Genomic DNA, 24,217 nt, shown 5'->3' on the forward strand with positions numbered 1-24,217 from the left:
ACACTTAAAATTAATATTTTACAGGTGTTACTCGGTGTTCATTTGTGACAGGTTTGTACTGGGAAGATTCAGAGTTAATTGCTAGGCCAGTTAATTGATTTGCGAGTGTGAACTGCCAATATCTGATTGAATACTTGTATCTGATTCAAGAGAAAAAAAAAGCAAACAACAACTTGTTGCAGTTGCTGCCATTAGTGACCAAAGTGGGAAGAAGGTCGGATAATCTGCTGTTGCCGCTTGGAACGGGGCTGTGACTGGGTGTAAGATCAAAGCAGCCGTGGCCAGGTTGGGTTGGCAGACAAGGAAGCCTTTGAAGGGAAGGGGAAAAAAAGCAGGAACAGCTTGCTGGAAACAAGGCGAGGGGGGCATCTCGAGAGTGGGGATGAAGAACAGCTCAGTTTTTGGTAGAGAAAACGTGCAGTTGAACTGGTAAGAGATTTGGCTGTCTCATGCATTGATTGAGAATACAACGTGGGTAAGGCTCATGAGAAAATTTGGTGTTATTAAGGTGGATATAGTGAAAAATGAGAAAACAGTATTGATTATACTGCTATATCATAAATATTTATAGGTTTTGTCCTCTCCAGATTTCCTATGTATTACAAAGCAGTTGGTAAGCAGATGTTGCACTACTGTAAGTTTTGATACCTGCAATGCCAGATCTTTATTAGCCGTGTGAAATAATGGATGCATCCAGAACTGAACCCAGCTCCTACTTTTTCTTCTGAGCAAACATTTCTCATCTAAATGACTTAGCACATCAGTGGGAGTTCTGTTTTCCCAGTTACTCATGTAATCCACCATGTGAACTGATGCGTGGAAAGCACTGAAGTTAGAACAGGTCACCTAAAACAAGCGCTCTTCTCTTTTCTGCTCTCTAGTTACCAGCTAAGACAGGAGTTGTTTCAGCTTCTTAGTGCTAAGCGGCAGTGCAAAGAAGACGAAGACAAATGGAGACAAGAGACAGCCGCCTTCTTCATTCAAGTTGCTTGGAAGAAACAGCTGAACCATAGCCCTCTGAAATCAGTTCCTGCATGTAAAAATCCGAAATCTGTAAACAAAACCAGCTCAGCCATAAAAACCAGCAAGCAGTCCATCCTTAAGCAGATCTATGGTAATTATTTTTGTCTTCACTATACTTTCTTTTAAATACCTAGGCTTCTATTTTTATAACAGAGTGTTCTCTGTGTTTGATTGCTTCTATATACTTCTTGCCTAATTGTTAGGGATTTCAGCTATTTATAAAACGTTGTCTGAATCTCAGGTGTTCTGGGTAATTGCATTCCTGTTGCAGGTTGGAAAAAAACCCCAAAACAACCCACCTCTGTCATTTAAAATGACTGCTGTTAAGCTGTTTGAATCACCACATAGCATTATTCCAGCAAGGGTCTGGAGCAACCCAGTCAGTCTGTTGCCAGAGCTGCCGACATGTATCAATGTGGAAAGACAACAGAGCAGTTTTAAACTGGGAATAACTGCCTGTATCAATGCACAGTGGCTATCTGGATCATGGTTTAATTTTTTTTAAGCATTCTTTTAAACTTTTTTGGATTTGTATTGTTTTTTAAATATTTCCATTTGAAGAATATGGTCTTGCTCCGTGTTAGTGACTTCCCTCTTTGAAGACAGCTGGTCTTTATTGGAAGAGTAAGATCATCGTTTATGATAATGCTGCACTGCTTTGCACTATGCCTGAACGTGCACAGTGCAAAGGAAAGCGTCTTGAAGGAAGGGTGGAGGAAAAGCAGTGCTTTTAAACCTTGAGTTCCTTTACAGTGTGGATCACTGGTGGAGTAAGTATGTATGTGCTAAATATACGTACTTCACCAGGTGGTAAGTCACTTCTATCATGGCTCTGTAGATAGCCAAAAAGGAGAAGATAAATAAATAAAGCTAATAATTTTATTTTCCTCCTTTTTTATAGCAACTGCAAGATGTATTTTAACTTCAGTCAAAGTTCAGTTGTGGTTGTTGCAATTTTCTGCCATATACAATGTCTTGTGAGTTTCCTCATCATAAATGAGAATAATCTTTAGGATAAAATAGTGCTGTAGCCTGGTTAAATAGTTTATGGCTATACATAGGCACATCTTTATATGAATAAACACAGAGCTGTTCATATTGTTTGTTAAAGGACGTTCTCAGGAAGGCAAAGTGTGTCAGCCAACAAGACCTCCTTCTAAGCTGAAACTTTCTGATGTGCAGCTGGTCTCAGGTAGGATGCGTACACTTTAAGAATACATTAATGTTTATATATATATATGTATATGAGATTGGCTTCATCTTCGAAAAGCAAAAAAATCTGCTCAAGAACTGGGATCTCATATCAAAACACGTAACTGCTACCAAACCATTGTGATTGCATGCTGCTTCTTTCACTGCTTTTGGACTTCTTTGGACACTGTACTTTTATCCTTATGTTGAATCATTTATATGAAAACCTATTTTCCTTGGGCAATTACTAGGAAAGGCCATAATATAATGAACAGACTTGCACAGTGCTAAGCCAGATGATAGCATTCACCTCTGGTTAAAACCGCTTACTGATGCTCATACTTTGATTCGGCAGCACAAGTATTTACTAGTCCTGTAGAAGTAAAGAGAGTGAATTTCTACACGTGCCAAGAGCTCACACTCCAGTTCGTTTGTTAGAAACGCATGGGTTAGTGCCTAGGCAAAAACTTGAAGATCCCAAGTTACTCATCTAATCTCTGCCCTTTCTTCTGAAATGGCATAATGGGGTTCCTGCACCGTGTGCAGCCCCTTAATTATTTCACAGAGTTACTTGCAGTAAGTTTTAAGGCTCTGATGAAATCACGCATTTATTTGCTGCTTAACTAACTCGAAAGGCATGTAGTCATTACCTGGTCTCCCTTGGGAAAGCCGTAGTTCTGTTTGTAGCTGAACTTTTATGTACGGAACTGGTATCGGGGCAGTAGGGTTGGCACGGTCAGGCCTGTCAAGCCGTGCAGGCAGCCGGACAGGGCTGTGCTGCCTAATACAGAATAGCCTCAAAGAACACAGGTTGTAAAAGTATTATCAAAGTCATTAAGGGCTGGAACTTTTATGCACGTGGCATCATTTGACAGCCAGCATAAAAATGAAGTTAGAGTGGATGGTCACCTCTCCTACCATTCTTTACTGATCAGCATTTTTGAAACTTCCTTCCGAGTGCAGCATGCACTGACTCGGGCATGGGAGCTCTAGTAGTGTTAGCCCTTCACCGTGTGAAGATTGAGCACCTGGGTGGTCATTTGGTCTTCGTGGCTGTATCGCCTGTAGCTGGGGGGCAGGCCTCAGCGAGATAGCAACAAAGGAAATGCTTCAAGGAGACAGCAGGTCAGATAATTTGCCAAGGGAAGCAAAATACACTTTCCCAGTAGTTTACAAAACTATTGCGTCAAAAGGCAAGCCAACAGTAGACCTATCCTTGAGTTCATTAGCATCATGCGTCTCTGCCTCGCTAAGAGACAGAGGCTTTTTTCTTCCACTGTTTGAAAACTGTTTTTTAATTAAGAGGCATGAGCACACAGGTGTTTGGTTGCCACCTCTTCATGCAGACACGAATCTAAATTTTAAAAGAGCTTTAGCAAATAATGCTTCTTTTCGCTTAACGTTTCAGGACAACAGGTCTCCCTGTCTTCTGAAATAAAAAGGCTTTCTTTTTGAGGGCTGAGCGTCCTTTGCTTTCATAACTTGGTGACGAATGGGATAGTGATAGGAACTCTGCCCAGTTCCTTTAGAACACTACCTACTTTTATTCACCTAATAGGAGCTCAGGGAACTTTAGCCCTTACTTAAAGACAATAACATGTTTTTCATCTGCCTGCCTTTGTGCATGACAACATTACGTTTGCTGGAAAAGTTCAGAGCTGTCAGTGGCTAATGCCAGAGACTCCATTTCTGACGTCTGTGCCTGGAGTAGGTCAGAATGGACCCTTCAGTTTGCTGCCTCTCTCGCAGAAGGTACAACTGGGAAGGTGAAGAGTGCCCATCAGCCCTAGTTCTAATGTTCATACAGCTAGCGGAAAAAGCACGCCATGACACATCTGTAACAGCAGACTGACACCAAGAGCAGTTTAACTTACTGGCATAAGCAGACCAAACGCTTTGGCATGGGGACAGGCAGGAGGTAGCAGAAGGAAACGTACAAATAAGACAGGTAGGAAAGGTGTGTGCGATGGGATAGACAGACGTTGGGCAGGTGCTTTGAAACTGGCAAAAAAGGGGCCTTCATGATTGTTACACTTAAAACATTTTCAAACCAGGAAGTTGTTCCTTTTTTAATACATTTTTTATTAAATAGATGTCTTCTGTCAATTCAGTAAATGGCATTTAAAGAGGCTCTCTGCAGCAGGCCAGACAGATAAGCCCGCTTTTTTGTTTCACTGTGGACATTCAAGTGTGCTTACAAGGCTGTAAAGGAGGAGCATCTGTAATTCCTGGCATTAGAAAGCCAGCCTTAAGATGCGCTGGGTTCACCCCCTCAACGCAATGGTTGGATTTGCGCTTGGGATGACCCTGGCTAGAACAGGGCAAAGCACCAAGATGTTTGTTTGCATCCAATCTCTACAAAACTGGGAAAGGAAAACACAGATGTTATTTGCAGCACATTACAGTAAATAAAACCACTGAATGAGTCCAGACCTTCAGCCAGACTCAAAGCTGAAGCGAACGGTCAGCTGACGCTCATTTTTGCTTTCTAATAATTCAGAGCATACTCGCTTTAGCCCTGGACTAATTTCTCCTGCCTCCTAGAAATAACCCAGTAGTGAACGTTGCTAAATACTGCTCAAAATCTCTTGCTGCTCTTCAGCCTCAGCCAAGAGCACTGTGTTAGCGACTGAGCCGTCAGCCAGGAAACCTTCATTCCTTTACGAGGTTAAATCTCAAGTTAAGCTCTGTGATTACAGGCTGCATTAAACACATGCAGCAGCATTCCATGTGAGCTGCACTGGGTGCCCCAGAAACCAAACTCTATTTACAGCTAATCAAGAGTGAGCTGTCAGGAAAAAGGCATGTTCCTTTCCCCATAGATTGTTTATGAAATCGAGAACACAGTGGAGGTTAAACTTCTTTTTATCTGCTAGAGTTACTGATCAAAACCGTTTTGTTCTTTTACAGTAAACAACCTGCAGTGTGTTAATTTGCTGGAGAATATGGGAAAATCAAAGCAATTTTCATACAACATGAGACCAACCACTGCTGCAAAATCAAAAAATGCAAGACTCAAGCACTAAGCAAAACTGAATGTTTGGAATTTAAAAAGCACATTACGGTACAACTGTTATCTTTCATAATGTACAAGTCATCCACAGCGTACTAAACTTGAACACATTTTCATTTTTGTATTATCTCAGCACTACATGCCAAGCAAACTTCTAAGGAGTTGGACTCATTTTATTTTGTGTACAAATTAGGTTTTAAATGCAACTGTTAATTTATTTACTGACAGGATGAAATCTGTATTGTATTTGGAAATGGAAAATGAAGCACTAAGCCCAGCATTACAGTAGGGTTGCAGGGGCTCCCAAAGTTTTCCGTTGTCAAAAGTAGGAATTTTGAATGTGTTCCTCACACACATTTCAGTTTCAAAGGAGAGGGAAATTGTACCAAAGAGACACCTCAAATATATGAAATGTATTTCAAAATTTAAACAGGAACAGAAGAACAGCCTTCATGTTCCACTGCTGTACCAAAGAAACAAATGTTTCTTAGCTAGCTATGGATTTGGAAGGAAAAGTAGAGATGCTGACAAAGAACACTCACTAAACAAACTGCTTTCTGTAGCCTATGGAAATTGTTAGGGGTGCGTTTTCTACCCTTTGAGATTACCACCTTTTTTTTTCCGTATTAATAACTATTTTTGCACATGCACAAGAAGAGTTTCTACAGAAAGGAAGAAAAGATGGGACCAGTGTAGAAGAAAACCTGTTCTTATAGTAGCTTTGGAGCTGCCAGCATACAGTATTTACCTTGCACAAAGTATTTAAAAATATCAACTCAGCAAAAATAAAAAAATGTTACTCTAGTTTCAAAGTATATTGCTCTATTTTTTCTTCTAGTTGGTATTACATAATTCTATTTTTTTAATTAATATGATGCTTTGAAATAATAGATGATTGGAGTCAATATAAGTCTGTTTCTCTGCAAGCACTTAAGCTTCAAGGAGACTGGATTTTCCTTGATGCCCTCAGTGGTCACCACAGCTACCGAAACAACCTCCAGTAACCTCGACTCGCTCAAAAAGAAAGGCAACAGAGGTACGCAGTTCTTTGTAAAATTTTTTATTCTGTTTCACTTACAAAAAAATTGACAAGCTTTGTTCCAACATCTTCCATTCAAAACTAAATAGAAGTAAATGCTTTACAATAAATGCAGTTCGACCTCTTTAATACACCGCGTTTATAGGGCCAGGTCCCTGGGGATGAGAGGCAAGGTAGATGTTGAAACAGTAATGGAGGTCTGTTAGCCACTGCTCTTGAACTTCACCACTCTTCAGTGTCTAGAAAGAAGGGGGGAGAAAAAAAAAAAAAAGGTAAAACCATTTCACCAACTGCACTTGCAAAGCTTCGCTGTGTTTTTACAGTTTATCAGGTGCGCGGTTAAAGGTACAAGATGGCCTTGTTCACCTGCGCACAGCGACATTATTCTTCTCATTTAGACATTTCAACGCAGTAGGTCTGTTAAAGCCGCAACAGTGAAGTGTTACTACTTGGTCCACTAAGGCAGTGAATTACACCAGATGCGATTTCCTTACTCTTTAATTATAGTGGCTTGCTTACTTTCCAATTCTGCGATTTACAGTCAATTAAAATGCAAATGAGCACGGTTCTACTACAGCAGGAGAGCTCAATACCCCGGTCTACAGCAGAACTGCTACCAACAGACCAACATAGCCCATGGTCCGGTAATTCACTCTCCTTTGCATTCATAAGTGGTTAAAAAAACCCCAACCACAACAGACACAAGCCACCTGCAGCGGAGCATCACCAAAACTAGCTGAGGCATTTTCAACACCAAAGGAAACCAACCAGTTCGTTCTCTGTTAGAGAACTTGCATGATACTCTCTTACAACTGCTTTTGCCACCATGGAGGTTATGTTCCTGGTAACAGACCTTTTAAGAGCTACTAATGGATATGCGTGGCTCATTCAAACCTGTGGGACATACAAATGCTCTGCGCTCAAAACTAGTAAGAGCTTTGTGCAAGGGTAGTTTCAGATTATTTTTTTTCCAAAGAGAGAAGCAACTGTAATAGTCTCAAAACCACTGTAACGTACACATGCGAATAGAAGCGCTGGGTTTTGCAATATTTGAGAGGGAGTGTGTTTTGCACCACACATATTTAAGAGATTTTTTGTCTGATTTCATAACATCTTTATACACCTATAAACAGAAAAGACTAGTTTCTTATTTTGGGACAGCTCTCCCTCAGACAGGCTGTGCAGGTAATCTGCTTCCAGCACATTTTGTTAGGAAAGCCAACTGTTGTCCAGGGCTGCTGGATCGGTTGCAAGCTGAACTTCAGAACCATCTCACCTGTGCCGTGACCACAGGAGCTCGGACAAGCAGCAGCCTTCTACACAGCCTGGACTTCCAAGACAAATAAAAGACAATCATAACTTGTGTTTTGCTAAACATCTGTTCTTCGTGTTTGCAGTAATTTTTGAACCTCATATACCCTTGTAATCTGTGGGAGACAAGAAGAAGTTCCATACCATGATGTCCTTGATAATCTGTTGCACCAGAAATTCATTTGTGATCATATGGCTCCTGAGCTGGCCATGTTGCATCAGTAAGCGAAGCAACTGAGCAACAACGGGCAGTTCTTCCCGGCAGATCCTGCTCACTTGCAGACTTTGCAGCATCAGTCTCAGTAATCGTGGCAGGAGTGCTAATGCAGAAATACATGATCCCCACAGCATATCCCTGAGAGGAAAAGAGAACAAGAATTGAAATGAGGATCGAGGACACGTATTTCAAGTATGCTTCTGTGAACTAGCCTCATGGCTGTACAGGGAAACATGCCCCTCTGAATTCAATCGAGCCAACTGCCTTCACCGTGATTGGTGCCAAAGCAGAAAATTTGTACCAGAAAACACTAAACTTGAAAATATTCTCAAATTACGTAGAGCACTGGGGAAAAAAAAAAAAAAATATCTTAAGGTCCTGTGCCCTGGAGCTACAAATGTTGCTGAAGCTCTTACACAGTGTAACTTCTGCTTGAGGCAGCTAGGAAGGGGGTTTTGTTTCAGTCACTGCTCAGGTACATCTGGATCTTTAAGACTCATAAAAAGTCAAACAATGGAATTGGCTTTTTGTGATATGCAAGTCATTACATCCAGTAAGTGAAGGAGGACCCCGGCTTTAAAAATACATCTTAAATTTTAAGTAAGCTTTGAAGAACTTTCCTGTATATGGAACAGCTAGAGGAAAAAATCTGAAGTTTAAATTGTTTAAAGGCATTTCTGTTATACAGGTATGAATCTGGTATCTGTAGCTTTTGGGTTGTTGGGGTTTTTTTGGTTTTGGGGTTTTTTTTGTTTGTGGTTTTTTTTTTTTTCTTTTTTAAATCAAATGGATTTGCAGTCTATAAAGTGATGCCTGAGAAGTTTTGTTAAAGCTGAAATACCAAGTCAGTTAAGAGTACAAACTTTTAAAGCCAAATCCTTTGAATGTTGCTTTTCAATGTACCTAATGAAACTGAAGGCTAAAGCTAAATATTTAAGGTATAAATACCCACCTTCCTGAAGTCAGGATGGTTCTGACATCTAACTAGAACAACCTGAGGTGAAACCTGCTTCAGTTATTGTTTTAAATAATTCCAGCTAACTCTGCAGCTGTTCTTCTTAAATCCAAGTACTGTTTCGAAGTAAGCAAAAGACAGACAGCAAAATAAATTGGGGGGATATAGGGAGAGAGTTCCTTTCACTTCACTTGTGGGTATAAAGGCAGAGACAATTCGCATGGTAAGAAAAGCAGTGTTACCTTTTCTGTACATGTTCTGCATCCTCTTTGTCTAAAGTTAGCAGAAAGTACAGAAGACTGTAACAACAAGAGGCTAAGAACTTGTGCAGGTTTTCACTTAGGATGCAAGCTTGATCCAAGAGCTTATTTATGGCACATAGAACAGATCCAGCTGTGCTATCAGGTATTACAACCAATCCAACCTGTATTAAAACAAAAGAAAAAACCAAGTTCATCACTGTATACACAAGTTTTTTTCTGGTGTATAAGCATGTCTAGAGCTGAATGAATCTCCTTCATATCATGACATATATTTCTTTCCATGCAAGTTCTGCGTTTTCAAATCCCTACCTTCCTAAGAAATTGTCACCCATACCAACAGAAGGTTAAACCGGCACCTTCATTCCATCCCCTCTAAATAAACACTCATCTCAAACATATTAAAAAAAAAAAACCCAAAACATCACTGCTTTGAGCCCTGCTCTGAAAGATGGTACAGGCACAAACAGAATCTTTTGGACAGAACAGGTCTTTCCTTTTAAGCATATATCATGGGACAGAGCAGCCCTTCCGTGTCTTGAAACGTCTGTGAGCAGTCACTGAGGTAGAAGGAAACTCGGATTTACTCTCCAGAAAAAAAAAGCTACTGGATCGTCATTGGGGTGAGTCTCCTTAGAATCTGACAGGCATGAGGGCATTAGGAGCAGAGAAAGCTTACGACACATATGGTGGGCCCACAGCTGGGGGTGATACTCTTCTGTTGTTAAAATGAGAACATCATCTTGAGTAAGCATTTTCTAGGCATGATAAATAATTTAGAAAAAATTATTTTTTGGGTAGAGGCAGTGAATTAGCAGTCTAAATTTTGAAGTGCTACTGAGTAACTATCTTAGATTTTTGCCCTGTAAAGCAGTAAAAAGATTCATGCACTGCTAATGTGGCACCATTTATCTTGTCAAAAAACTAATTTAAGGAGGTTTAGAGTAGCCTAATTTGCTCACCTGCAAGTACATTGTTTTAAGCTGACAGAGGCAGTTGGTTCACTTAACAAGGTCAGCTGTTTCTTTTAGAAATGTTTAGAAAAAGATCAATAAAGCACAAGCTACAGAAATGTGGAATGTATTTCATTGGTATGATTACTCATGAGAGGTAAAAGGTAAAGAACAGTGATGGGTTCAAACTTTCAAATACTTCCAACACAAGACACTAGGGGTATTTCAAGGCCACGAGGGCAGATCGCTGTCCCAAGCTGACCCTTGCACCAGCCCCTTGCTGAGGTAGGAGAAGGATGGTGTTCCTGCATGACAGAAGATAAGACTGCAACTGTCACCAGGACCCTGCTGAATACTACAGGATATTGAGGTGCTAAATAATAAAAACTATTAATGATGCTCCTGACCAACCACAAATAGGGAATAACAATAGCGAGCTCGACTGATGTCTGCAATATAAAGCGTCCTGAAGATCAAATTAGCCACCACTGCTGATGAAACATGCCAGTCAGCCAGTCTGGAAGATGATGTGAACACAGACATTTTGATTTATACAAATACAGTAGATGAGACTGCTCAAACAAGTTTCCATGTTTGCCTACACGGTGCCTTTCTTCCCTGTTAGGTGTCATCATCCAGTTAGAGACCTTAGGCAGCAATCTAATCGACTATAAAAATCCACTTAACTGTTTGCTCTCAGAGACAGAGTGCAGTAGAACGCATAAACTGATTAAAAAGTTGTGATTTCAGTCAACACCCATCCCCAAAAATCCAGACTACAGTTACAGGTGAGCCACTCCCTGCAGCCGCTTTGGTCCAGTCATTTTTCAGTAGGCCTCCATACAGGGAACTGCGGATACTTGTCAGATCACAGAACTATCTCCAGAGGAGGACAGACAGGTCCTCCCTCTCAGCAGGCAACATCACAGGTAACTGCAAATTCTGTCCCTTACAACTCTGTTACCCAGCTCAGGGAGTGTTCAGGATTAGACAACGACAGACTGTAAAACTCATCTAGAGCCGCTAGTCGCTCTTTTGAAAAGCAAACCAAACCAAGAAACCTTTAATTTATGGCTGTCCTGGCTTGAAAACAAGCTGAACTATTCACAAATCAGAGCAAAAAAATCCATGTAAATTTGGATGCCAACAGTTACTAGATTTTTTTTTTTTTACTCCAGCACTTGTCTTGTTGAAAATTTTTGCAAATGTTGAAATTAAACGTGAAATATATGGAGTAAGTGGATTTGAGGGTTAATGAGACCATTATGAGGTTTATCACAAGGAAGCCTACACAGAAGAGAAAACGTTACTTACCAGATATTTACAGATGCCAGTCTGGAGAATGTCAAAACACTGACTTTGTGAAGGTACAGTGGACAAGCTGTGACAGATCATCTGTTTAAATAAAACAAAGTTATATTTGAGTACTCCAATGCAACCAGCAACCATTCACTGTGTAGTCATACTTTGTTGACAGACGTAAATACAAAGTACCTATGGGGACACATACCAGCTTTGTCTCAAAGTATTGATTCTTTACAGTGTATAAGAGCAACACTGTCAACATAAACTGTTCAGTGTTTAAAGGGATGACGGGCTATACCATTAGTTTTTTTGGTAGTGGCTTTATTTTACCTATGTTGTAGAAGACCAAAAATATTCTATCCAGCTACAGCGCCAGACCGAGCCTCCACGTGCTTTTCCTCACAGCTGAACACTTTTAGAAAACAACTTCCCAAATAACATATCAGGCATATATTATGTTATGAAACATAAGAATCACAACCAAACAGGACAGAAAAAGAATACAACAAAAGAATAAAGTAGCAAAGATCCATTTCCAACTTATTTTCCTCTTCACCGCCAAAAAGGTCATGTTCAAAGATGATATGAAATGTACTACTACAAAGGGAAATCTTATTTTATGAACTGCCAAAAACTTTCCGGTGCTTATATAATCAGGCATTAGCAAACACTATTGGCTACCCAGAGGCATGACAGAAAGAGGGTTATTTTTTAAAAAGAGTGAACTGAAGACTCAGATCTTCCATTTTTTAGTAAAACACATGACTAAGAATGGCCAGGGAGGGGAGGAAGAATAGAGAGGAGGAAAAAAGGAAAGAAGAAAAAAAAAAAAAGAAAAAGAGTTGACCAAGATCCCATGAAATGCTGTGCAGCTGCTGGGTAGGATGAAGAAACCAGAGCTCTGGTAGATCTGCTGGTAAGCTGCACTGCAATCCTTGGCAGATGGCTTTCTCAGTTCTTCTTTTCCTTCCCATCTATCTTCTGATAATTTGCAAACTGGTCAAGAGAGCTTGGACGTGTGCTCAGCTTTTTTCAAAATTAGATGCCACACATGCTTTTTAGCCCTGCTTAAGCTGCCCAGGTTCAGGAGATCCGTAACACATCTGCTTGATGGAACATAATCCTGTCAGGACATTGCTCATGTTAATCAGTATTACAGGTGTAATTGTGCAAGTATTTTGTTTGACTAGTAGGACGATTTAAAAGACAATTTAATAGATACTCTTGCACTGAATACCCTTATTTTTGACACTATAAATTTATTTAATAATGAAATAATATCATTAAAACTGTGTGCTCCATCCTAGATATGGTAGTGCTTCTGTACACTGCAATTTGAAAGAGATAAAATATGAAGTGCTCTGGAATATTCCCAAGAAACTCACTCAAAACATTTGTGGATTAGCAGTGTCAAGGAATAAAGTCAAGCTGAGACAGAGGTTACTACTGGGGATTGTCATGTCAAGGACAAACTCTGACACCCATCTGACTGAGTATTTTAATGAGTAACACTTACATAAAAGGTAAAGCTACATTGATGAAATCTGTTGGCTGACAGCTCAAAGTTGAAAAACACTGCCACGACAGGAGGACTGTACTAACCTACAGAAAAGATCGCGTGGGTTTGATGAATAACAGATGCAGAAAAAAATAAAATAAAATAAAATCGGTGAACAAAAGTGTCGGGTCATGCGCTTGGAGACTAATAAAGACTTCTGCATGCAGCCAGGAGTTTGAACAGTTGGAAACGGGGAGGAAATTCTGTGCGTAACAACCGATCACAAGGTGGTTGTGATACAGCCATGAAACAGGCAAATGCCACTTTAGGATGGAAAAATAAAGATAATCACAACAGAAGTGACCAGACAGTACTGATCGTCTGTTCAATACTACGCCATAAAACCCTAGACTATTTCTGACATACTATGCAAAACAGGAGTCACTCATTTCCAAGGAAGGTAAATTCAAACTGGACGAGCATAGAAAAATTGCACGAATAGAGATCCTGTCTTACAGGTGTCAACGGAAAGAACGTAACCCACCTAGGCTGGCAAAACTATATATACACCTAAGAAAGCATATTCGTCACATACAAATACAACAAAGAGGTGAAAAAAGCTGCAGCAAAACAAATATAACCAAACAGCCACAAAAAATAACGATGAACATAGCGGGCTGGGAATGCAGATGAGGTGGAAATTAGGAAGGATGATTATGAAAGGGGAAACGCAGGAAACATTTGTTGCTCATAAGACAGAGCTCGGGAAGTTTACAAACAAGGTATGCCCCATGCTTGTGAGCACACGATACGAGACACAGAGAGCTGGGGAGAGCCCTTCTAGTTCAATACACACCCATGTGAGGTCAACAAATTAAAGACCTTCAAGGCAAATCCACCAGGCCCACCCCGCAAACTAAGGTTGCATTAGTAATAAAACGATTATTAACATTTCACCCTTAGGACTACGTCCCGAGAACAGGCCTACCAGTCCACCAAGGTTCTCCCCGAGGTGACAAGTTGCACGAGCATTTCATAAGGGGTACAATTCACCGACAATCGTGCATCATAGAATCATTTGGTTGGAAAAGACCTTTAAGATCATCGAGTCCAACCATACCTGTCCACTACTAAACCAGGTCACTAAGCACTTCATCCACCCATCTTTTAAATACCTCCAGGGATGGGGACTCAACCACATCCCTGGGTAGCCCATTCCAGTGCCTGAGAGAGGTACTAAGAGAGGCTGGAGAACTTCAGAAGATAAAATTGCTCATACCACTGAAAAGCAGCATACTTGCTTAGAAGGCTGGTGGTAAAGTGCATTAGCAAGTTCGTTTTTCAACCTTTTAGATCTTTCTGACCCTCAAAATAGCACAACCATTCCCTACATCCAGTTCTATTTTCCTGCGATTAAGAGGGAGTGGCAATCCTTTTCAGTTCCATAAATTAAATCCTGCCTGAAATGGCTTTCATAACAAATGCCTGTTATAAAAAGCGAAACTGAAACGTTATTAGGCATGGAAATGAAAAGCAAAGAAAACTTAATTATCACATGAAAATTAGTATTTTTCCTGACAATTTTCCTTAGGCAAGGGTCCACATGATGTTTCATTTTCATAATAAAATGTCATAGCTGATTCATTATTTTACATTTGATTAGCATTTATCACATTTTTGGTGCATTCACAGATTGGTTTTGGACTAAAGCCAGAATAGTTTTGCTTCAGATATTACTGAAGTGAATGGACAGAGAATAAGCACTTCTGATTGTGGGGGGGGTATACCTTTTTATAAGAGGTTTGGTTTAGGTTTAGAGGTTTTGAGATTTTCGGGGGTTTTTTTCTTTTTAATTTTGTATGAATATCCACTTCAGTAAATTAAGCCAGAGAAAAGCATTCTCTTACATACGAGGATTAACTGGTAACATTACGCAGCAAATACTATAGGCTTTGTAATCTGTTGGCAGCTTTTCAAACCAAACTTTATTGATCAGACAAGCCCAACTACCCATCATACTAATGAGCCACAGAACTGCAACAGCAGGTTCCTCACTAGAGCTTCAGGAAATCATTACCACACAAGCCTCCTTGCTGGCCATACTGAAGATGTACTCCAACAGCAGACAGGTAAAATGATGTAGAGAGGGGGTGGGGGGGGGGGGGGGGGAAAGGCCAGGAATGGAGCCCAAGAGCACTCCCTGGGCTTTTTTCGGAGATCCTCACACCATGGAGTATTTTACTCTAGTCTTCAACTGGAGGAGTTAAAAGCATTTTTGCTGCCGACAGCCAACCTAGCTGACTCTTAATCCAATCCCGAACAGGCTTTTACATAGCTCTAATGTACAGTCAGGGGAATCCATCAGTTTAATATTGCTTATCTGTAAGATGCTCTCCACTCCAAAAGGCAGAGTTGGGAGGAACCGAGGAAGCCCAGTCTCAGACTGAGCCCTCATTGCAACAGGAACACACGTTAAGTGATGAACTGAGAGTAATGTTTTGCTCATTATTTAACTGTTCCCACTCCCTAAATCACTGGATGCTTCCCGTAATGTGATAGATTCCTGACTCAAAAAGCCACAAGGGAAATATTTTATCAGGAACTCTCCAGGGGAAATCTGCATATAATTCAAGCTTAACCATGCTGCAAAGTACTCTCTTTTTCAAAGAAAAATACTCACCGTCCTCTGAAGATGCACACAAGCACGAGCACAGAGAGAAACCAAGCAAGCAGAAAAAATAATGGATCAAGTATTTTAGTGAGCCACTATGTGGAGTCAGACCAAAGGTAGTTTTATTAAAAAAGAGAAAGTTGGCACACACCATACACTATATCCTAATGTGAACTTTAAAATGTATTTTTCATTCACATCGACATCCACCTCAAACACGGGTAACTCAAATGTAGCAGGCTGTTCTGCAGTCAATTCCCAAGCTCTTCTGAAATGACTGTTTCAAGCAGGACTCTATCCAGTATAACATGTTACTGCAGAGCGTAGAAAATGAGAAGTTTTCAGGTGATGGGGCAGGCAATGAAGCTTGTTGTCTAAAGCTTGGCCAGCTTCCCCCGAAGCACCCTAGCTTATCAGGCAGTGTACTCCCTTGACAGGTGCTGCTTCTCTTTCTGAAATAAATTGATTTGACAGGGCAATATTAACAGTGCCCTGAGTTGTTGAGAAAGCTGCGTACAACAAGAGATCTTTGTTCATCTGCCTTGGCTAAGCTCACAGGGGCGGATGTGAAAGGTATTCCTGATTCAGTGACTCCAGAAAAAAAAAAAAGAAAAGCAACACAAACCCCCACACACAATCAAAATAAACAAAACAAAACCTAGGTTAAAAGAAAAAGCCAAAAAGAAGGAACGGAACCTGCAGAGAACAATACATAGGAGGGCAACAAGGGGAAAAAAACCCCACAATACCATGGGGCTAATTTTACATACAGCATAGCACAACAGGAATTGCAAATGCTTAAGAAAATGTACTGCATCCCACATCTTGATGGAGGACGTATTTCCAAAGACTTAGGATTATGAAAGGTAATTGCTGGATCAGAAACAGAGTAAACTACCCATACAAACTTATCTTGCATCTGTTGAACTGCAGCGACTGCCTATATGCAGATTCCTAGGCTGCGCACACGGTCTGATGTTAAACCTGTATTAAAAGTCAACCAAACCAAGCTAAGTTACCTTTATTTGCCACTGGACACAAATACATGGGTGGCAATCACCACTGCTCGCCTACTGTGCAACACTTTGATCCCATGTTTAAATCGGGGTACCAGCAAGACACAGTGCCAGGAAGCACAGAACTATGGGGTACAGACAATCCTACCGTCTCACTAAGTGACAGGCACTTTGGAAAATATTATTCTTTTGTAAGCAAAACCTGGTTTTATGCTGCACAGCTAACGTGCTATCCAGGAGGACACAAAGCTGTACCTGAAAAACAGCACAGGTCTGGTTCTCAGAGCCATCTTACTAACAAAATAAGAAAGGACACCATGAAATAGCTTTACTACCCAAGGAGCTTTTGTTTCATCCTCTTGCAGCTGTAATAAGCCCTTCTCTCACAGCTCTGCAGCTTCCTCACAGCTACAAAATGTCACCATGGCCAATTCCTCCTCCTCGTGAATGCCTCCCCGTCAGACCACATGCAGGATGGCCAAAGGAACGTCTGATGTACAAGTCTCCAAATTCACCTGCCTGCCCCCTCATCAAAAGGACTTGAAAATACAGAAAACCACACAGTTAGGAAACCAGCTCTTGTCCTACAAAGCGTGTCTTTTAAAGCAAAGCTTAGTTTAGGTATTGCAAACCAGGATGTGAATTTATAGCATAATGCACAGTAGCCATGGAGATGTTAATTCACATTACCTACATGCCGGAATGTGTGAGCTCCCAGCTATGAAACATCACAAGCTACACTGGAAGTGTAAGATGCAGGCACAACAGAGCACTGGCCCAAGGATCAAGTTAGGGTGTTGGGTGTTTTGTGTTTTGGTATTTGGGTTGTAATTTCTAAACATTAAATTTGGATATGATGTAGTTTTATGAAACGCTAATGGCCTTATACATATTTTTTTATCCTCCTTAAAGAGGGTAAAAATGATAGCATATTTCTAAGTTCAGAAGGGACTATTTACCCTCAGCTGCTTTTTGTCCCCAATGTACCTCTAATTTGGAAATCACAATAAAGACCACAAGTCTGAAATCCTACAGGAACTTCAACTCAAAATCTTAATTTAAAAAATTTAGTGGTTTTTGAAGTGTTGATCTCTGCCTAAAGTTAAGCTTCAGCACTGCAACACCACCGTTTACTTCTCAAGACAAACATCCTTACAGGACTTTTAATTTACATGCACTGACTTGCTATCTTTAATGATTTGTTGTAATTTTCCATAGCATATCAGTGCAGATACAGCCTTCCCAGCTCTATTTCACTTATAAGACTTCTCCATTTTTGACACACATTAGTATACTACGTCATGTGCATCCCAAGGTTCTTGAATTCAAGACAGCTTTGAAAAGCAACCGACCTTCCCTAGTGTTTGCTCTTAAAATACTCAACAAAACATTTAAAAAGTTTATTTCTTCAGGTCAGTTATGTGCTCAGTATAACTCTAGAATCTCGACCTTGAGCAGAACTGTTGAGTTATCATTTGCTTTCTCCCTCCAAAATGTTCAAGCATCATAAACACCAAATATTACAACAACAGAAAGAAATTATCATGTCTGCACTGTTGCCTTGTTAAACTGTTCATTCCTGTTGGCGCTGTTTCATTCGATACTAGCAGAGCAATTCAATTACAGGGGAGTGAATAATATTATCGACAAACACTATAGGCACAGTTAAAATGAATGAAGGCTGAAGACTCTTCCCTAAGGCTGCAACCATTTATTCTGGAGCCTCACCTATTTCAGCTACAGGGGTATGATTTTAAATAATTGGCTTCAATAAGGCAGAAGTCATTTTAAGTAGAAGTTGCTCCAGAAAAGGAACCAAGGTTTCCACATTTAACGTATCTTTTAGACAAAATGTGAAGATTAACCTTTACAGCTACACAAAATGGCATTTAAAGGGATACTTTTCTTAAGCATTGCTCCTTAAGTGAAAAGTCACCATTACCTAAAAGGTTCCACAAAAAAATAACATGGCTTCAGATTTCAACTATACCAACAGTGGAAAATATACACTCTAGAGTATATTAAATATAAAATATAAAGTATTAAGGTATATAAAATACACTATAATATATAAAACTATAACTTTATTTTATAGTATATGTTATATACTTCAATATATTATTACATATTATAAAGTATATAAAATATACTCTCTAGACAAAACAAGTTACAAACAGCATCCATCTCAAAACAGCTTTTGTTATAAACCACCTAAAAGCATTAACTCCTACCAGAAGTGCATTGGTTTGGCCTTTTTGCCAATTACACTTAGACACATGCTACTAACTGCACCGGTTGTATTACAATACGCTCCGAAATTCCAAACTGCCATTTGAAATTGCCTCAAGTTATTCTTTTCTTTTACACAGCCTGACTTTCTCCAGAGGCATAGCTTTTCTCCTTCCGCACCTCTGTTATGTATATGTTATACGTTAAATTCCCTCTTACAGTTCATTACTGTTAGAAATCCACACAGCACTCACTGCGCAGCACAGCTAGCCAGCGACAGAAAGCTGGGACTGTTTTCAAATCCAGAGGAAGGCAAAGTCGAGCAAGTAAGCAATAAAGCCAACAAGCCGTGGCCTCCTACAAATCCACGCCTGGGACCCTTCATCCCTTCCCCTCCTGCTTCCCCAGCGGCCTAACGCCAGCTGCTCCTGCCCCACAACCCCGATACCCCTGCGGGCCAAGCGACGGCACCTGCCGAGCCCGGTCCAGAGCGATGCATGTGCCGGCTGGCTAGCTGGCTGCTGCCAAGCAGGGTGCAGAAACTGAGTTATAAACTGCCTCATGCTAATCTAGAGTATTTTCTCTTCCACTTGCTTATTTTCATAAAACTTACGGGCAACTAGTAGTTGTAACTTTATTCTTTCAGCAGAGCGCCAAAGACTAGCCAATGGTTTAGACAAAGCTAGCGGTGGAAGAGAAGAAAGAGGAAGATGGATGGACTAATAATAATCTGATCGCTAGTCTCATTTATTCATAGGAAACCAGGCTGTCAAATCATAATTCCATCAGTTCCTCATTTATTTTCATTCAGAGTAAAGTATTTTTCCATTATGAGGAAAACCTAAATTACAACTACACAATGAGAACTCTTTTAAGTTAAACAATTCTCAACATGAAGTAGAAGCCTGAATGCTGCCTGCTCTGCAGCCAATGGAGGGCTGTTCTCACTTACTAGGTATTTTAAATTTCTACAAATATTTTGCTTAACATTACAGCATCATCATAGACTTCCTTATACAGCAAGGGAAAGCATGAAAGATTCAGCATTCAGAAGCTGTGCCGCTCTACTCTGTTCCACCAAAAGCGTGACTCGTTGGATTTTATTAATTCCTGTAGCACTTCTTTATGTAAATAATTTTCTGTCACAGCTAAAAATGTTTTGATTCCAAAATTGTGTCATACACTTGGAAGAAAATCGTATCACATGGTCTTTCAAGACATCCTAGAAGAGCCTCATGATTTGCTGACAGTTTTCTTCTTCCCAGAGGCTGCAGCTCTGGGTTTGGGGGTTTTTTGTCGCTGTTTGGTTTATTTTCTTTTGAGAGGAGAGTAACTTGTTCAGTACCTGGCAGAAACTACTTGCTGTACAAAAAGTATCCCTGTTCAACATTTGGCAAATGTTGAACTGAAAAGTTTTTCCCCAAACCAGGACTTCTATGGACTGCAGTCCCCAGAATGTTTTCTTTACAAATTGAACATGAAATAGAATACGGGTCAACAAGTTTGAGGTTGGAGAATGGTACTCAAAAAGGAGAAAGAGAAAACCCCTAAAACTTAATGAACACAGCACTGTACTAGATACTTAAACACAGAGAAAAACAGTCATCTAAAAACATAAATCTCTGGGGTTTTTTAAGTGGACCTCCACTGCTCCCCCCTCGCCCACCAAGCTAATCACCTTGTTGCAGAAAGACAACTGGGTGGTTGCCCACAATGTGCCCTGCATAAATCCTCGCTGACTATTTCTGATCACATCCTAGGTGTACCCAATATAACCCAGTTTACTAGAAACTTCCTCTCCCCAATCATGAAGAGGCTTATAAGGAAAAGCCTCAAATCTCCTTCTCAAGGTGAGAGTTGCAAGCGGCAGCCCAGAACTCCCTTTGATTAAGGGTCTACAAAACAAGGTGGGTCTAGAAGATCTCATTGCTCTTCACACACAGATTTTTGATGCTTGGGATTTTTGTTACCATTCTCAAAAGCAAGTCTCAAGTTTCTGAAAAATAGTGACTCTCCTTAATAGCACCAGAACACTGAAAAGATTGGGGCAGGAGAAGTAAATCAAACTTGCAGCCAGGCATCAAAGGGACAAACAAGATATCTACAACCAAACTACTTCGCCTTCCCTAAGTGAAAAATATTCCTATTGTGTGGTTTCTCATCCAACTTTGATAGATTTGTGGAAGAGAAGCAAAAAGAGGACAGGAGGGGTGGCATTTTCAGAAGCAGGTAAAGTACATATAAACCCTTCAGATGTATGGGTTGATACTAACTCTTCGAGAAACACTTGAGAGTAATCTCGCTGGTGCATTCACAGAGGAACAATCCTGTGTTCTGTATAGGACAGGGAGAGAAAACATTCTAGTGTTTCAATATTGGAGAAAGGTGTTTTGGTGAGAAAACACATCATTACTGCCCAGAAGAGACAAGTGAAACAAGTCAGGAAGAAAGTTTAGCTGGTCAACAGGCCAACGGACTAAAGGCAGGACATCTAAAGATACATGTCAGTCATGGCTACCAAATAACAACTTTGCTTAAAATACTATTCAATACATAATAGCACATATGCAATATATGTCTCAGACTATCATTAGTTTGAGTACATTATCATTTTATGATTTGGAAGAGAAAAATCTACTATACTGCTTTCTTGAACCACAAAGATTGCCATGAAAAGCCAGAATAAACCGTACAACTAAAAGCTTGTGTTACACTCTTCTTTCTGTATTCATGACAGAGATTTCATAAATACTGTCAAATTGGCATGTCATTAAAACATGAATTCACAGCTGAAAGTGGTTTATGGTGGGCTAAGCAACAAAAAGAGTTGAGCCAGAATGAAGACTAATACGTACCTGTTCTGAATAAAATCTGGTGTCTCAGATCCCTTTAAAACCAGCAATAAAATTATGGTTTCAGTTCTTACAAACGTAGACCAGGAACTGAATTCACAGTGAAGTTTCTAATCCCAGTAAACTTTGATTAAATAAGCATCAGAAGTTATTCTAAATAACCACCAATGCTAACTTAATATTACTGCCAAGTTAAAAACCTCACTTAACACAAGTGATTTTTAATTAACAGTAGAATTTACTCTCAAAGAAAACTCTTCATACTCAGTATTTTTAAAATTAATTTATTTTTCAAAGCCAAAACATATTGCTGGTTTAATCTTATTAGTGATTAAGAATTTTCCACCCAGGCTTCTACCCATTTTTTCCATGAGTATTGTTTTGCATACTATGTGTCTGAACATTGACCTTTTAAAGCAACTTCCTTCAAAATATTATCTGATGGCTATAGAAAAACATTGGCTGTTCGACAGCTAGTATAGTTTTTCATTCTTTTTTCAACTCAACTTAGAACAAGATTTAGGCATCTGTGGAAAAGGGAAGGAGAGCACTCAGAGTTTGTATGCTGTCATTTAGAATTAGTGTTGATGTATTACCTCTGTCACAGCCCAGTGGTGTAAAAACTGGTCCAGATCAGTTAGGTAAAGACGGACAGGTGAAAGCTGTGTCTGGCTAATGTGCGGCTTTCCTCTAATGCCCTGGAGACTAGTCAACTCCTCTCTTGAAAACCCTAGAGAAAAAGAAGCAATACAACAGTATCACGAAATGAGCCAAGCACTGTTCTACTTCAACAGCATCATTGACAAAAACTGTCTTTTAAATTATGTCTGCAGAACATTTTTTTTTTGTTAAAACCTCTTGCTTGGTATTTTAAATTACGTATATCAAAATATAAATCCTGACTTCTGAAATAAAATGAAAATATTTTGAAAAATCAATGGCATACACATTTAAACTGTAACGTGGTATAAAAACTGTAAGAGGCTCACATTATGCTGCTATTTTCAGCGTGTGTATTTTTACAAAATGGAAAAAAAAACCATGCATAATGCAAGACAGTTCACTATGTGTTCACAGTAACTCAGTAACCTTCTAACATAACCTCAGGGTTTTAAAAAAAAATATAATCGTTTGACTAATTATTACCAGACAGGTATTAGAAGTTTTAGTAAACCAGGACTACTGCTCCAAACCAGTGACTTTGGTTTTGCTTTTGTTTTCTCAGTTATCAGTACAGCACTCTTCACTGTTTTAGGAAAAAAAGGTAATCTTTGAAAGCAACGTAGTTGAACATTATGACTGACTGAGGTGATAAAGAAAAGATATTTTCTGTTTACCGCAGGACAAGTTACTGGAAGATATTTCTCAGAAATATTATGGGAAATTACAGTGGTTAAAATGGCAAAGTTGCATCACCCCAGAATACAACTATTTTTATATCTGAGTAAGAATGTAGCAGCAGAAGTAATTCTGCTCACATGCTGACCCTGGGAAGCTCACTTCAACATACTTGGATTACTTTATTCTGATGGAATGTTTTTAATAGCGTAAGCATGTCCACAGGAAATCCCAGAGGCACTCATTTATATTGTTACGTGCGAATAAAAGGCATTTACTTAAAACTAGAAAAAAAAAATCTTGTTAAAGTCATATGCTGAATTTAGGTTTTCCTCATACTTTCCGAAGAAAGTTGCTACAATGATGAAAACATATGCAAATATTAATCCTAAATGGCATTTCAAAGTATAAAAATAGGGTGTCAAAAATCAGATCAAGAAAAAAATAGTATCTCATTAAAAAAGTAAGTAACAAGTTTAGAATTACTTTCAGGAAATACTTACTACACCATTTATTGTAAATTAAATCCAGCAATTGACTATAAAAACAAATTTCAGTCTGTTAATTCTGAATTATGGCATTCACATGGATTACCTATAAGGGTTGAAAACAAGAAGCTGAAATAGTCCACATCATTCACTGAATTATCCTGCACTTGGCACTTCCAGCCTGCAAAGGATGATCTACACAAAACCAATAGCAGATAGTTCATTAAAAAACATATAATTGAGAATTCACAACCTAGCTGCACAATACAATCCATTAGCATGACTAAATTGTTAATTTTAGCATTCCTCTTTTAACTGCTGTTGTTAGAGTAGCATTTTAAATAGCTTCAAAACCAGAACTTGCTCTTTTCAAGACAAGTAATATTGAACTTTGTACCTCTACATAGGCTTAGGTTGTTAAGTCGATTAAATTACTGAGATAGCAACTTTTCATAAATACCGGTATAACCTTTAATACAGTGATGACAGCCAACACACTGTAAATTAAATTAGCTTTATTTCCCTTATTTGGTCAAAGTCTTTTTGTTACAGAGTTGGGCTGTATTTTTCATTATATCCACTAGTTTTGATATAGCTCTTTACATTAACAACAGATCCCATTTAAAAGCAATTTCAGCATCTATTTTAAGCTGTTGCACACAGAACTGAATTAAAAACTTGCTTTGAGATTTAGAACATACAAAGGAGCAATATGCACAGACAGGAGCAAACCCGTCATCAAAGCTGCCCGACGCTTCCCCTTTTAGGGGCAATCTGTAAGAAGTGGTGTGCCAGCATACTTTTGTTTCTCAAATTAGAAGCCGCACGTCCTTGTGGAAACTCAGAGCGAACTGAGAC

The 24,217-nt window shown here is 39.5% G+C and overlaps 2 protein-coding genes across 5 annotated transcripts in view; one reads left to right on the forward strand and one right to left on the reverse strand.

Annotated features, from left to right (window-relative positions):
* The window catches only part of INVS (inversin), a 95,229-nt gene extending 89,322 nt beyond the window's left edge, over positions 1-5,907 (forward strand). For all 4 annotated transcript variants that reach the window (XM_035898995.1, XM_009643488.2, XM_035898996.1 and 1 more), the window contains 3 exons: positions 882-1,114; positions 2,135-2,215; positions 5,125-5,907. In XM_035898995.1, coding sequence (XP_035754888.1) covers positions 882-1,114; positions 2,135-2,215; positions 5,125-5,240 — 430 coding nt within the window. In that variant the 3' untranslated portion in view covers positions 5,241-5,907. The remainder of the gene's footprint in view (positions 1-881; positions 1,115-2,134; positions 2,216-5,124) is intronic.
* Positions 5,908-6,302: 395 nt separating this feature from the next.
* The window catches only part of TEX10 (testis expressed 10), a 56,216-nt gene continuing 38,301 nt past the window's right edge, over positions 6,303-24,217 (reverse strand). Inside the window, exons 10-15 of the mRNA XM_035899009.1 lie at positions 23,466-23,554; positions 22,130-22,263; positions 11,277-11,357; positions 8,992-9,173; positions 7,722-7,932; positions 6,303-6,505 (exon numbers count right to left, since the gene is read on the reverse strand). Of these exons, the coding sequence (XP_035754902.1) occupies positions 6,392-6,505; positions 7,722-7,932; positions 8,992-9,173; positions 11,277-11,357; positions 22,130-22,263; positions 23,466-23,554 (811 nt within the window). The 3' untranslated portion in view covers positions 6,303-6,391. The remainder of the gene's footprint in view (positions 6,506-7,721; positions 7,933-8,991; positions 9,174-11,276; positions 11,358-22,129; positions 22,264-23,465; positions 23,555-24,217) is intronic.

The sequence above is a fragment of the Egretta garzetta genome, unplaced genomic scaffold (genome assembly GCF_000687185.1).
Source record: "Egretta garzetta isolate BGI_Z169 unplaced genomic scaffold, ASM68718v1 scaffold88, whole genome shotgun sequence".
NCBI classification, from domain to species: domain Eukaryota; kingdom Metazoa; phylum Chordata; class Aves; order Pelecaniformes; family Ardeidae; genus Egretta; species Egretta garzetta.